This window comes from Oryzias melastigma, linkage group LG19, assembly GCF_002922805.2.
Source record: "Oryzias melastigma strain HK-1 linkage group LG19, ASM292280v2, whole genome shotgun sequence".
In the NCBI taxonomy this organism is placed as follows: domain Eukaryota; kingdom Metazoa; phylum Chordata; class Actinopteri; order Beloniformes; family Adrianichthyidae; genus Oryzias; species Oryzias melastigma.
In genome coordinates this window covers 9,792,002-9,805,903 of record NC_050530.1, presented here as the reverse complement: position 1 = coordinate 9,805,903, position 13,902 = coordinate 9,792,002, and the positions used below count along the sequence as shown (strand labels likewise).

At 36.9% G+C, this 13,902-nt stretch overlaps 2 protein-coding genes across 4 annotated transcripts in view; both read left to right on the top strand.

The window, feature by feature from the left end:
* rab11fip3 (RAB11 family interacting protein 3 (class II)) overlaps window positions 1-4,199 on the top strand; it is a 26,218-nt gene extending 22,019 nt beyond the window's left edge. For all 3 annotated transcript variants that reach the window (XM_024285640.2, XM_024285639.2, XM_024285641.2), the window contains 3 exons: window positions 747-902; window positions 977-1,117; window positions 1,199-4,199. In XM_024285640.2, the coding sequence (XP_024141408.1) occupies window positions 747-902; window positions 977-1,117; window positions 1,199-1,312 (411 nt within the window). In that variant the 3' untranslated portion in view covers window positions 1,313-4,199. The remainder of the gene's footprint in view (window positions 1-746; window positions 903-976; window positions 1,118-1,198) is intronic.
* An 820-nt stretch (window positions 4,200-5,019) lies between these two features.
* On the top strand, window positions 5,020-13,242 carry telo2 (TEL2, telomere maintenance 2, homolog (S. cerevisiae)). Its single transcript, XM_024284687.2, has 21 exons — window positions 5,020-5,131; window positions 5,347-5,725; window positions 5,804-6,081; window positions 6,165-6,233; window positions 6,368-6,515; window positions 6,607-6,709; window positions 6,783-6,851; window positions 6,919-7,060; window positions 8,223-8,359; window positions 8,430-8,509; window positions 8,585-8,668; window positions 8,742-8,830; window positions 8,906-8,997; window positions 9,069-9,185; window positions 10,453-10,524; window positions 10,593-10,763; window positions 10,834-10,925; window positions 11,011-11,110; window positions 11,331-11,395; window positions 11,553-11,668; window positions 13,004-13,242. Exons 2-21 carry the CDS (start codon window positions 5,382-5,384, stop codon window positions 13,105-13,107), a joined length of 2,472 nt encoding a protein of 823 aa, XP_024140455.1. The 5' UTR covers window positions 5,020-5,131; window positions 5,347-5,381; the 3' UTR covers window positions 13,108-13,242.
* Window positions 13,243-13,902: the final 660 nt, after the last annotated feature.

Here is a 13,902-nt window from a genome sequence, read left to right as displayed (position 1 = left end):
CAAAATTAATCCCATTTTTCCAGACGGAATATTCTGTGTTTGCTGGATTTTATGTCTAATTTTTTAATACAACATAGAAAAATGACTAATTAAAAATAGTGTTACATAAATTTGATTGCACTGATTAAAATGATACCAAGTAAGCAAGCAGCTAGTCTCTCAAATTGAAAATACAGAGTTAAATTCAAAAGTAGACAAAAACTAAGTTTTTAGAGTTTTTTTAGTTCCAGAGAATTGATGCAAATTCAAGCAAAGCTGATATTTGTTTCTCACGCGACAACGCTTCATTTATATCCAACTTCGATCAATCTACAGTCATGGCTGACGACGCAGTTTCACAAATGTTTACTTCTTGGGAGCCAAGCTCTTTTTCTTTATCCCTATTCAGCCCTGTTTGTCTTTTTTTTTTTTTTAAATGGTCATTTGCGTTAATTGCGAGCACGGGCGAGTGCACGCTCAGCGGCTAGAGGGTTGCGTGGGTACAGATCAGTCCATCACACGTGGAGCACAACATGATAATTTCAATATTATTTATAATTGTTTATTTGAATCCTTTTTGTTATTAGGAAAACAGTTTGATGTCAGGTACAAAAAGAAAACATACTTGGCTTTAAAATTTTTTTAATTCATTGTGTTGAGAAAAAAAAAATCAAAACCGTGACTTTAAAACTGTGAATCGTGGCTTGACTGAATCGTTACATCCCTATTAAAAATGTTTTTTTTAAATCTTTCTTTTCTGTCTTCAGCTAATTGAAGACTTGCGTAAACAGCTGGAGCATCTGCAGCTTTACAAGCTGGAGGCTGAAGCAAAGAGAGGCCGTACTCCAGGCGCGGGGCTGCAGGAGTATCAGACGCGAACGAGAGAGGCCGAGCTGGAGCAGGAGATCAAACGCCTCAAACAGGTAACAAGCAATCTTCTTTTTTTTTTGTTGTTGTTGTAACATTTCACGATAAATAACTAATTTGTTCATTTCAGGACAACCGTACTCTGAAGGAGCAAAACGACGAGTTAAACGGACAGATTATCAATTTGAGCATCCAGGGAGCCAAAAATTTAATGTCAGCTTCATTTTCGGACTCTCTGGCAGCGGAGATTAACTCCGTCTCTCGCGCGGAGGTACGAAAACAAACATCCCCACTAATGTTCGTCTCTTAACATGACATATCCTCACTGATTTCTGTTTGTCCTGTTTCTTAGTTGATGGAAACTGTCCACAAACAGGAAGAGATCAACTACAGACTACAGGACTACATTGACAAAATCATCGTTGCCATCATGGAGTGCAACCCTTCCATCCTGGAGGTCAAATAAACGATATGCAGCCAAAGGGCCTCATGCAATCATTCCACCGGCTGTTTCAAAGCAAATCCATGGACACGGCAAGAAGAGACTCCAGGATGTAAAAAATAATCACACATGCAGTAAACTCTCCCACATCTGAAATGAAGAATTCTAGATTTCTAAGAAGTCCATGCTTGTCGGGGAAGAATAAGCTTTATTTTTTTGTGTATTTGTATGTGAAAGCACTTTGGTTCTGGTGACTTCCGTTCTTTTGGCTCGAGGGACCAGAGTCCCCCCCCCACCCCCGTTGAGTGAGTGTTAAATTATTTGACCCATTGTTTTCCAAAACTGGATGGATTCAGTTCGGTCTACACTGGGATGAAAACGGTCGCCCCGCTAATCCTTAAATATCGAGCCGTATGAAGCTGATTCGAAGCTGAGACCGGCTTGAACGCGTTTGAAGCGTGCCGTGCTGCTAACCTTTCAACCAACTTTCATTCCAGTAACCGCAATGAGGGACATTTCCCGAGTTTTCAGCGTGAGTGTGTGATGTTTGACCTTCCCCTCTTTGCACTGTTGTGACTTAAGAAGGAAATAATGACGCGGTTTAAGGTTACAAATGAAGGAGGGGTTTATTTTTTACAATGAAACAGGGTCCTGGAGCTCAGGTGAGCTGGAAGTGCACTACATTTCCTGTGAGAGTGGGGAAAGTCTGACAGAAAATGAACCCGCTAACACTGACTCTTTCTTTTAACTCTCCAGACACTCGCATTTAAACTTGAAGGGAAACTGACATGAGTGATCCTGGAAGTTGTAGTTTTATTTTGTAAGTACAGCTCACCTGATGCCAGTGTTCTCTTGCTGAGTGAAAAGAGAACCTTATTTTATTTTTTTTTTTCTTTAAGCGATTTCGGTAAAAATATCAAGTCTGAAAACATTTGAAGACTTGCATGTAACTAATTTGTATTTTGCACTGTTTCAATTTTCTGTTCGTTTAAAAAAAAATGTAAAGAAACAAAGATCCTTTATTGCAGCAGGATGTATCACTACGTTGAAGAATTTGAACTTGACAGTAGATTCAAATGAAAGAAATGCTTAAAATTAAGGTGGCAACAAACTGCAGTTATAATTGGAAAAGATATATTTTTTTAAAGCAGTTAAAGGAATGGATGAACTGGTAGCAATAAAGCCAGACGAGAAGGTGGACATTCGTGGGGAGGGATGAAACAAATCTGTGAACTGATTCTTTTTTTCTCGGTACTGTACAGAATTTTTTTTTTTTTAAGATGTTCATCTGGATATTGGACTTAACTTTTGGACTTATTGGATGTTTTAGTAAAAATCGGGGAGGTTATTTCCAGAAAAAGCATGGCATTCTGCACCGATATGCTAAATCCACCTCTATCTCACTGTTCTTCTTCGCCTGCCACTCCATGGAAAAATGGCCTTGGATGTAAATGACTTGTACATGTGAACTTTTTCTACACAACATTCTAGATTCTAGGTATTTTTATAGGGAGAAAAGAGGATTTCTTTTTCTTACGCAGAGACGTCTGCTTGTATTCTTCTTCACTAGCATGTAGCGTGTACAGGACCAGCCAGGATTTGGCTCCCGTTTGAAATCATAGATATTTATTAGGCAAGTCTCACACTCTGATTTATTGTGCTGGGAGTTTGTTTGTCCAACTTTTAAAAGTCACAAAGGGAGATTTATTATTAACACCTGTCATATGGGGATGAGGAATCTATTTAAAGAGGTTTTATGGTATGTGGGGGAGGAAAAAACTTGAATGTCACAGGCGGAATTGTCATTTGCTGAAGTCAGTACTCTCCTCATAATGCTGATGTTGCTGTGACCTCCAAGGTTATGGTTCAGATTTGGCAGAATCTGCAGTTTCTGCTGTTGTCTTCCTGGTTTGGGGTTGGATTCGGCACAGACACGTTTCTTAGTGCACTTCTTCGGTCCACATGTTGGAACTCTGACAAATCAAGCGCTTTAGCATCCATCAGTGGGATGTGAGACCTCATAATGTCAATGTGACACCTTTAAACCTCACGCCTCCGGTTGCTTAGTTCAGCTTTTATGTCGGACAAGAGGCTTTCCCTGCAGATTTATTCTTTATTTCTGTATCTTTATGACTATAAATATGGACGTTTTCATCACATTTTAACTTTTGTTTCTATATTTTTGATTTAATTGATGATAAATAAGCAAACCAATGATGCATTTGACAGTAAAAACTACAGAGCTAGCTAAACATTTGAAGAAAATACCAATTCTCCTATTAAATCCTACATTAAAATGACCAAAGATGAACGTTTAAATTTAAGGGGGATATTTTATCTGTCAAGGTCTATCAAACGCTTAAAGTACGGCCTTTTGGTTCTTAAAATTCATCAAATATTAAGCTTCCAGTGATGGAAAAAGTAGGAAACTGACCTGATAGTCAAACACTGTGCCTCTGTGTCTCAAACTTTGCCTCTCTACTTCCCTGAGAACGGGCCTTGGATAACGCTCTGACCACGTGACTGTCAGTTTGTTAAATTATAACTAAGAAAGCTGAACTGTAACTATGTATTGTGGACTTTAATTTTTTTTTTTTCCTTTTGTTTCCTGTCACTCACTTCCAGTGTCCAAAGAAAGATTGCTCAAGGCACAAACATCACTACTGGAGTAGTGCGTGGCTTGCCATTAAGTAACCAAGGAGGGAAAAAAGGAAAATAATGTAGAAAAAAACTCTGTAAAACTTAAATGTATTCCTATTTTCAGATAAATGTATAAGTTATATCAGTATTGGGTACAGCTGTATATTATTTTTAAAGCTTCACAAAATGGTCTTAATAATTGCTGGGGGAATATGTCCTTGTAAAAAAGAAAATCTTAAAGTAAGCAGTGAAATAAAGAATAGAAAATAAATAAAATGTGTGTTGTTTCCTTATTTGTTTTTAAGTTTGTTTTAAATTGTATACATATGTCTTTACTTTTAAAGATAATGTAAAAAACAATTCACTTTATTCAGACGCTTTTGTTTATCAACCCACCAGCTCCACCTGGTGGTCAGGGACATACACTGCATCCATTCACACCAATAGGATTTAGTTTTCATTTTATTATTTTATCAATAGATGCCAGTCGACCAAGGAATATTAAACTTTTTTTTATATAAATAAATGTCTTATTGAGCAATTTAGTTTAGTATTGCGTGTATCTTAATGAATCATATGACATTGTTATGAAGATATCCTTTTCATTTGTCATTTTTTTCTGCTTAGTTGCTTTAATTAAATTGATGTTAAAAAAATCCATTAAACATTAGAAAGTCTGCGTTGAATTGTTCCAGATTTGCTATATTTTCTCAAATATTTGTCAGCTTGTACAAAACTTCAAAAGTCTTTTATTCCCCCCTCCTGTCTATAGTTACTATAATTTCCATCCAGTGACATACAGTCCAAAGCCCATGTCTTATTTGAATTTTTAGAAGAAATTTCTTAATTTGCAGATTATTTTTTATGAGAAACTGTAGGCTATATAGTAAGATATCCCTGTTCTTTTAAGAAAAATATGTTTATATATACATATATATTTTTGCTTTTGTGCGACGTTGTTTACCATTATTTTTTTCTTCTTTCTAATTTGAAATCTTGTTTATGTTTACTGCTAAGTTCTAAGCAATTGTAATTTTAAGAATTCCATGCTGTATTATTTAAATATTTTGTCAGTTAAAAAAAAAAACATAATATAGCCCATTTTCCCCCACCATGTCCCATTATAGGACATGCCCGGAACTAATCTTCGTATTGGTGCTCAACACGGACGTATTCTGATGGAGGACCCGACGGAACTGCGCGGTACAGTAGTCGAATGTTGTAGCTAACTTTGAATTTAATCCTGAAATTATCCAAGTAAATACATTTTTGCATTTATTAATTTAAAAAAAGAAGCTACATTGAAATGTTTGTATTAAAATTGCATTTTTTACATTAAAAAATGTAAGACTCCACTGATGTTAAAGGTTCACAGAAATAATGGTAATTCCAAAATATTTTTTTTCTCTTGCTACCAGGTATAAATGCATGCTAGGTACTTATATTTCTAAACATGGTGTCAAGTTCGGAAAATGTTGATGTCCGACTAACGGTGACGCAGAGTTTCCGGACACTCGCTTCATCCACGGATGTGAAAGACATAATTCCCGCTCTTCAGAGGCTCCACTCCTTTGTGAATGGTCATGGACCGGGGACCACAATTACCTCTGCTCAGAGGTCAGAGTTCAACAGAGCTCACTACACTCAGACTCTCCAGTTTCTTGTGAGCAACATCCAAGCAGACTGGTTAAACAAGCTCTCAGCTGGACAGCGCACGGAATTATGGGACGGCATGTTCCTTAAAGGCCCTCCAGAACAGAGCCTGCTTGTGTTGATGGAAGCAATAGGAGAGCTCAGGTATGTAGAGCTGATTAATGAATTTAAGACATCTTTCATAATTTTATATCTCACCCTGATCTTTATAACCCAATCCAGACCTTCTGGGAGTTTGGACCTCATTGTCAACATCACAGAGAGGTTTCTTCAGAGCCGCCGCCTTGCTGACCTGCTTTGCTCCTACTGTCTTCAGACCTCTTTATCAGACTCCCCCCAGCTCAGAGAAACTCTGTTAAGTCGCATCAGTGCGCTCCCGGACCTGACGGCCAATAAACTACACCCCAACAACAGACCGCTCTTTTCCCCTCAGCAGTACTACCCTCTGCTCGCCAAAGAGATGCTCACTGCTCTGGAGCAGACCTGTCAAGCACTTAGAGGTTACCGTTCCCTTTTCTGTCAAACTTGGTTTCTATTCTGGCCACTCCTTTCTTAATCTTAGTGCTACTTTTGTCATTTGCAGATGGCACCGACTGTTCGTTAACGTTTGTGGCTCAAACTCTTGGAAAAGTTTGTATCCAGGGTCATAGTGGTTAGTTTAACAGTATTTCATCAAAGTGACACATTTTTGTGTTATTTGTTGAGCTTCTTTTTACCCTTATACTATCTTACTTGCTCTTAGCAAGCAAATTTTAAAGATTTATGTGTGCTCTTTTCTCCATACAGACCCCATCATGGCGAACATGGCTCCTCATCTTTCTGCCTGCACGTACAAAGACATGGTGTGGCAGAGGGTTTGCTGGAAGCTACTGGAGAACGTTCCTCAGCGATGGATGGAGAGTGTTCTTACTGGGTTGGTGCAGGCTGTCCATGGGTATGTCAAATCTGCCAAACAATTTGTTACTAATTTGATATTTTTCCATCCCTTTTTCATTAAATCTGTATTTTTTTTTCTGTTTTCCCAGACCTGACGCCTTGGGTCGGATTATTGGAAATCTTGTCCTAACCAAAAAAACGGCTCAGTACATCATTACGCATAAACTTTTGTTACTACGATATAGATACAAGGTAATATAAAGTTAAGTCGCAGTGAATCACGTTTGTATTAGTTGTCTCATTTTTTTGTGTTTTGATTTCACAGACTCAAACGTTGAGAACTATTCTGGGTTACCTCGCAGCAGACCGAGATCGAAGGCCTCTACTCATCCAGGTTTGTGGTTTAAACCATGTGGAGGTAAAGTATCATTAATGGTTTTGACATGTATGTGTGTTATCAGGTGTTGCGGTCCGTGTCACAGGCTTGGGCAAACGCCAGTGCGATAAAACACACTCCTCTAGAGCAGCAGTTCTATGTCAGTAAAGCTTTGCTGCTGAGTGTGAGTCTGCTGACTGATTCAGAGCTGCAGGAACTCCGATCAGGTACAAGTTTTGGTTTCTAATGCTTGGTTCTGTTACAGAATACATTTCCTAAAAGTTTACAAAAAAAAAACAAGTCGTGTTCCACATTCATATTTTGTTGAACATGAGAGTTTATATTAGTGCTGCCACAAATGATTGTTTTAATAGTCGACTAATCACCGATTATTTTTTCTGATTAATCGGTTTATGCGCAAAGTGAATGTAAAACACAGATCTTAATCATCATTAGCTTTAAACTAACTAAAAACTAGATATATAGCATTACCTGTGTGAATGCTGTAAGCTGAATTTGGCCGCTGAAGATGCTAGTGCTGATAGCTGAAGATGCTAAAGTTGATAGCTAAAAATGCTGAAGCTGATAGTCAGCTAAAAATATTAATTAAATGCTAAATTAGTCTAAAAAACTGAAAAGAGCTTAAATTTGCCAAACTAGCTAGCATGCAGCTGATATATTAGCTCAACCTCAAAATAGCCCATTAAACAACAAAAATAAAATCCTAAACTAGCTAGCATGTAGCTGAAATATTAGCTAAACTCCAAAATAGCTTAAAAAAAACGTAATAAATGCCAAAATAGTCCGTAATGCCAATATAACTTTCAACTTTTCTACACTCTAACTCCATATAATATAAAGTAACAGTGATTAGTCGGCTAATCATGGCAGCCTTAGTTTACATTTAAAGCTCTAAATTTTTTTTTGGAAATATATTTTTTTTTTACCAATAAGTATTTTAATTTATTGTCTCAAATTTAGATTTTTACTATAGATTTTTAGCTTTTTAGGTAGACAATTTGAACATCTGTTCAGGGACAATGACAACATTAGCCACATGAGCTAATTTAACGTGCACTGTCCCAGAGAAATAAATAAAATTTAATCTAATATTAAAATTAACTTCTAAAGGCAAAAATCAAACACATAATAATAGATGATTTGTAATTCCTGTACTTCCTTTTGTTGCACAAATGCAAACGTCTGTCTGATGTTTAGCATTAAAACCAAAATTATTATTAAATAAAATTGTTTCAAGTAAAATTATTTCAAACGATAAAATTATGCTGATTTCAATGACTAAAACCATTTAAGTAAATACAAATCTACAAATCTTGACGAATCTACACGCATACTAAGTTAATTTAAACTTTGTGCTCTCCTTCATAGAACTGCTGCAGTGCATGCTGGGCGGCATGCAGAGCCACCTGGACAGCAGTGTGCCGCAGATCCGAAACATGGGCATGGTGGTGGGAGAGTGTCTGAGCTCCCGTATGGACATCCATGGAGTCAAACTCAAATTTGAGGTGTGATCAGTGTAAACACTTCATATAGTGAAAGCCATTCCACATCTGAGGTTTATGTGTTGTGTTTCAGTATGAACAGGATGAAGAAACGCGTGAGCTGCTGTCTCTCATGAATCCATGTGAAGAGGCAGAACCTGAGCCTGGAAATGGGTGTGGTTTTCTAACTGAGAATATTAGAACCAGATGAAACCAGAATGTTTGAGTCTGTTCATTTGTCATCGACAGAGTTTGTTCTTCAGAGGAAACGGTTCCATCTCCTCAGAAAGAATCACCTAAATCAAATAAAGATCAAGAATCGGACCTCGACAGGTGAATCTTTCTTTTAGAATGAATATATAATTAGTGAGATTTTAACATTTGTTTTCCTCTGTGATGATCCCAGTGATGATGAGTTCACTCCATATGACATGTCAGAAGATGTAAAGATGTCTAAGACTTCCCAACCTCGCTACCTACAAGACTGTCTGGAAAGTAAGCAGACATTGTTCTGACGTTTGTGTTTTTGGATGTTATTTCATCAGTTAGATTAAAATGTTCTTTCTCCAGTTTTATTGTCATCTGCGGACCCGAAACGCGTGAAGCTCAGTTTAAGAGCTGCTGAAGGTTTGGTGCGGGGAAACGGCCTCGCAGCAAAAGAGGTATCACCGCATTTCATCCAGAACTTGGATTGATTCTCTGTCTGTAGCTCACAGTCGTTTGACGTTTTCAGATCAGTGTCCAGATGACCAAAGTGCTTCTTCACATGGAGGACAAATACAACATCGATGGCTTCCTGAACCTCAGACAGGCAACGATGGTGGCCCTCACGGTCACGGACTGCATTCCTGTAAATCACACATGTCAAAGTCAAGGCCCAGGGGCCGAATCTGGCCCCACAGATCACCAGATTTTATTGTTATTAATAGCCCAATGTTAACTTGCGCTCATTTCAAACATTTATAATTTTGACAAAATATATTTTTATGGAGAGTAAAATGGAGTTTGTATGGAGTTTAGCTAATATTTCAGCTCCATGTTAGCGGTTTTGACTACTTTAGGCTTTTTTTTAAAGTTTTTTTAGGCTAAGTTGGAGTTAGGCCAACAATTACATGCTATATGTTTTGGCTAATTAAAAAAAAAAAAAATTTTAGGCTTTTTTAGAGTTTAGCTAATATTTCAGCTACATGCTAGCTGTTTCGGCTAATTTAAGCTTTTGTAAAGTTTTCTAGACTTCTTTAAAGTTTAGCTATTTTTCAGCTACATGCTTGCTAATTTGGCTAACATAAGTTGTTTTTTGTGCTAATTTGGCATTTAGCTAATGTTTTATCTGGCTATCAGCTTCGGCTTTTTCAGCTATTAGCTTCAGTGATTTCATCCATCAGCTTTAGCGTTTTAGCTATTAGCTTCAGTAATTTCATCTATCAGCTTTAGCGTTTTTAGCTATTAGCTTCAGTGATTTCATCTATCAGCTTTAGCGTTTTTAGCTATTAGCTTCAGTGATTTCATCTATCAGCTTTAGCTTTTTTAGCTTTTAGCTTCAGTGATTTCATCTATCAGCTTTAGCGTTTTAGCTATTAGCTTCAGTAATTTCATCTATCAGCTTTAGCGTTTTAGCTATTAGCTTCAGTGATTTCATCTATCAGCTTTAGCGTTTTTAGCTATTAGCTTCAGTAATTTCATCTATCAGCTTCAGCTTTTTCAGCTATTAGCTTCAATGATTTCATCTATCAGCTTTAGCGTTTTTAGCTATTAGCTTCAGTGATTTCATCCATCAGCTTTAGCGTTTTTAGCTATCCATTTTTAGCATCTTCAGCTATCATCACTAGCATCTTCAGCAGCCAAATTCAACTCACAGCATTCACGCTAACATTATCACAGGTAATGCTATATATCTAGTTCAGGTTTATGTTAAAAAGTTAAGGTTTTAAAGTTAAATAAATGTAGTTTTAGATTGTTCGATAAATCTTTATCCTGTTCGACGCGTGACCTAAGGTGTGTTTTGATTTTACCTCCCTGTGCGTTTGAGTTTGACACCCCTGCTGTAAATTTACTCAGCAACATGTTTTATGTCTATGAAAAGAAATATAATTTCAAGTTGTTTTGTTGTGTTTAAGGTAACTCAGTATCTGACTTCCGAGTTTTACTGCTTGAACTACAGTCTTCGGCAGCGACTTGACATTTTAGAGGTGACGTTTCCACATATTTATGTGTTTGTTATAGTCGCACAGGATGAAATCAACAATTGTATTTACAGGTCCTCGCCTTAGCAGCTCAGGAGCTTTCCAAACCAGCTGCCAGTGACAAAAGTCCACCTGTGAACTCTGTGCCGTCCACTGAAATAAGTCCTTACCCAGGTGACAACCCTGTTCACTGGAGACAAGTCGTGGAAAAACGAATCCAAAGCAAAACAAAATACATCTCAAAGGTACTGAAAGAAAATTTTCTGTTTTCAAGCTCAACCCAAATCTGATTTCATTTTTGTGCTGTTGCTGCAGGGGGCTTCCCGTCCCGCACCCAACAGCACCCCCAGCCGTTACGCCCCCGTTGCTGGACACTTCTTTTTCCCTCTGCTGAGAAATTATGACAAGTACGTATTTTATTTGTGCAGAAAATATAATAGCAGTGTTTTTGTGCAGCATCGATAAAATAAAACGTTAAATCTTTTCATGCAGGCCTCAGGTGACCTTTGACCTGCTGGGCAGCGACCACTTGGTCCTGAGCAGGTTGATCCACACCCTGGGCCTTCTGATGCACCTGGCTGCTAATGCACCGGTAATCATTCTAATAGGGATGTTTCAGAGCAGAATGTTTGCTCCGAATTTCAAAATAAAATGTTGATTTTTATTTCTCTAAAGAAATTGTAAATATCTTCTGCTTTTTTGAACTCTTTCTACTAATTCAGTCCAGTTAAATTGATTGAAATTATAAATAATTATTGTTATATTCTGTTTTGCAATGATTTGGAGTCCTGCACTGCTTTGTCTTCCCTCAGATTGCTGCACAAATGGGTTGTGCTTTGCTAGACTTCGCGTGGACAGTCCGCTACCACACAGACCAGTATGTCTGATTCATGCATTCCTCTCTTTTCTATACATTCATTCACATCGCTGTGAAATAAAAATATATTTTTACTTGTAAAAAATAAATAATCAAGTGATTAGTTATCCTTTTCTGGATTTTAATCGAATCTTTTATATTTTTCTTTCTGGTAAAGGATGGTGAGACGAAGCGTTTTGTTTTCAGTCTGTTCAGTATTTCTGAGCATTCCCAGTCATAGCCTGTTGGTGGACCTTAGTGCCCAGCTGTTTGAGACCAGAGCTTGGCTTGCAGGTAAAAAAAAGCAAACTTTGAAACTTTTGTCTGTCCGAATACCTTCTGTAGTACACTATATATTTGCCGTTTTGTACTGGTATCTAAATCTGCAATTCCAACATCCAGTGCCCTAGAAACTTCCCAGAAGTCTGTGCAATAAACCAGTGAGCACCGATGCTCACTAGATGAATATAGACCAGAATGCATTAGGTTTTTTTTTTTTTTTTTTTACACAAGTAACATATACAGCATTTAACAGGTCAGGTTCCTGAAACAAAACAAATCAAAACCGAAAAAAGGGGCAGAACAAAATAAAAAAACAAAACTAGACAGGGTACTATTGTAAATCAGATTATTATATAAAAGCAAAAAAAGTAAAGTTATTCATTTCTTATACATGACGAGTTAGAAATAAACAGCAAATGGTATGTTGGAATCATCATCATCATATTTATCTACACTTTGATCCGTGGAATTTGTGGGGTTTTCCAGTGTCCTGCCGCCACTGAGACCCCAACCATCAGGACTGAAAACTTCCCATCTGGTCATTTTATACCCGTCATCTTACCTCTATCACCCAATAAAACATAAACTTGGACAATTTTTCCCCATAAAAAATATTTTTAGATTTTGTTTTTATAAACTATTCAAGTTCACATCATAGTGGATACATAAATAGTCTTAGTAAATTGTTTATATTTATTTGGAAAATAAATAAAAATAGTAAGCAGGATGTCCACATTGCTTTTAAAATCCATGGCACTCGATAGTTCCTCAGTTTATTTTTAGGGAGTAGGAAAGAAATTAGGACATAGCTTATGATTCTTTTACAAAATATTTAAATGTACAATTTCTTGCCCTTAAGAGATTATAGGAGATAAGAGAATAACCTGTGCAGCATATTTAATCTCAGCTAACTCTGTGCACTTTTAACTTAATTCCAATCATAAGTTCAGTTCACCTCCTGAGGGAAACGACAGCCATTGTTGTGGAGTGTGATGCAGAAGCCAGTATTGTGTTAAAAAAAACTACACAATCATATCCCCGCAGTAATACACTTTCATTCTCCTGTGCACGGACACGTGTGGTACACTCGCACAGCTGGACTGAGCGTTTCTGGGAAGTCAATGAGGAACCAGGATTTCCTGTATTATATAGCTGCTTCTGACGTGAACAGCTGGGGGTTATTTTCAGTAACTTGTTTTTCTTATATTTCCAGAAGTGACTTGAACGTAAATGAACTGTTTAACTGGCATGGGGTTATTTTTGCAGAATATTTTATATGCAAAAAAAGTCATGTACATTTTTTGAGCTCGATGAATGATTTTTATCTTCTTGTGATTGTCGTTGCAGATGTAGCTGAAGGCGATCCTGATGCAGATTGTCGTAGTTTAGCTGAGCAGAGTCTGGTGCTTCTGGATAATAGCCTCAAAAAGCAGCTGCAAGGATCAAAATGACCAAATCTGGATTCTTGATAGCAGTTCAAGCTATATAGAAATGAAGGATCGTTTAACCAAAGGTGGTGAAATGTGACAAAACCTGTTAGAATCTGTTCCAAAATCTGTTGAATAAAAGGGCATAAAACCCTGGTATGCAATCCTTTCTCTCGTTGGAAGAGTAAATTTGGCCTTAAAAATTGTCATGTTAGTTTATTATTATGATTATTAAGTATTTTAAATGCACATATTTTGTTGTTTTAGATGGATTAAAAAAGATTGCTTTAGCAAAAATATGCCACTTTTTTCCATTTGCATAAATTGAAAAATAATTTAGTTGATTAATAATGGTGACATCCTTTTCCACATCTTCCTGCACAAACAAGCTTCTCTCTGTACTTTTGTTTCACAAGGACATCCTGTGAATATCCTTGTCCATGAAGGCATCTCCAAATAATGGGGATACTACCGCTCCTTCCTGTGGTCACTGTCAGTGGAACATGTGCTCATCTGTGATCAGGAACAATGCAAAACTCAAATGGATAGGTTTTTTGTTGTTAATGGAACCTTTAAAGTCCCTTTGCCTATGTTGCTTAGTTTATTTAATAAAAATATTTTTTTTTATGATCTTCACCAGTTAATTAAGTTTAATTATATGTATCTTTAATTGTTTAACCCACACTAAGGAAATTATCTAGTTGGACATACAACTGGATAAAAAATAAAGTATTTTATTATTTGATTTGGGTAACTCCATTATATTTTTTTATATTTCTTCTTAGAAATCTGTAAATTATTATTATGCATGGTAGATTC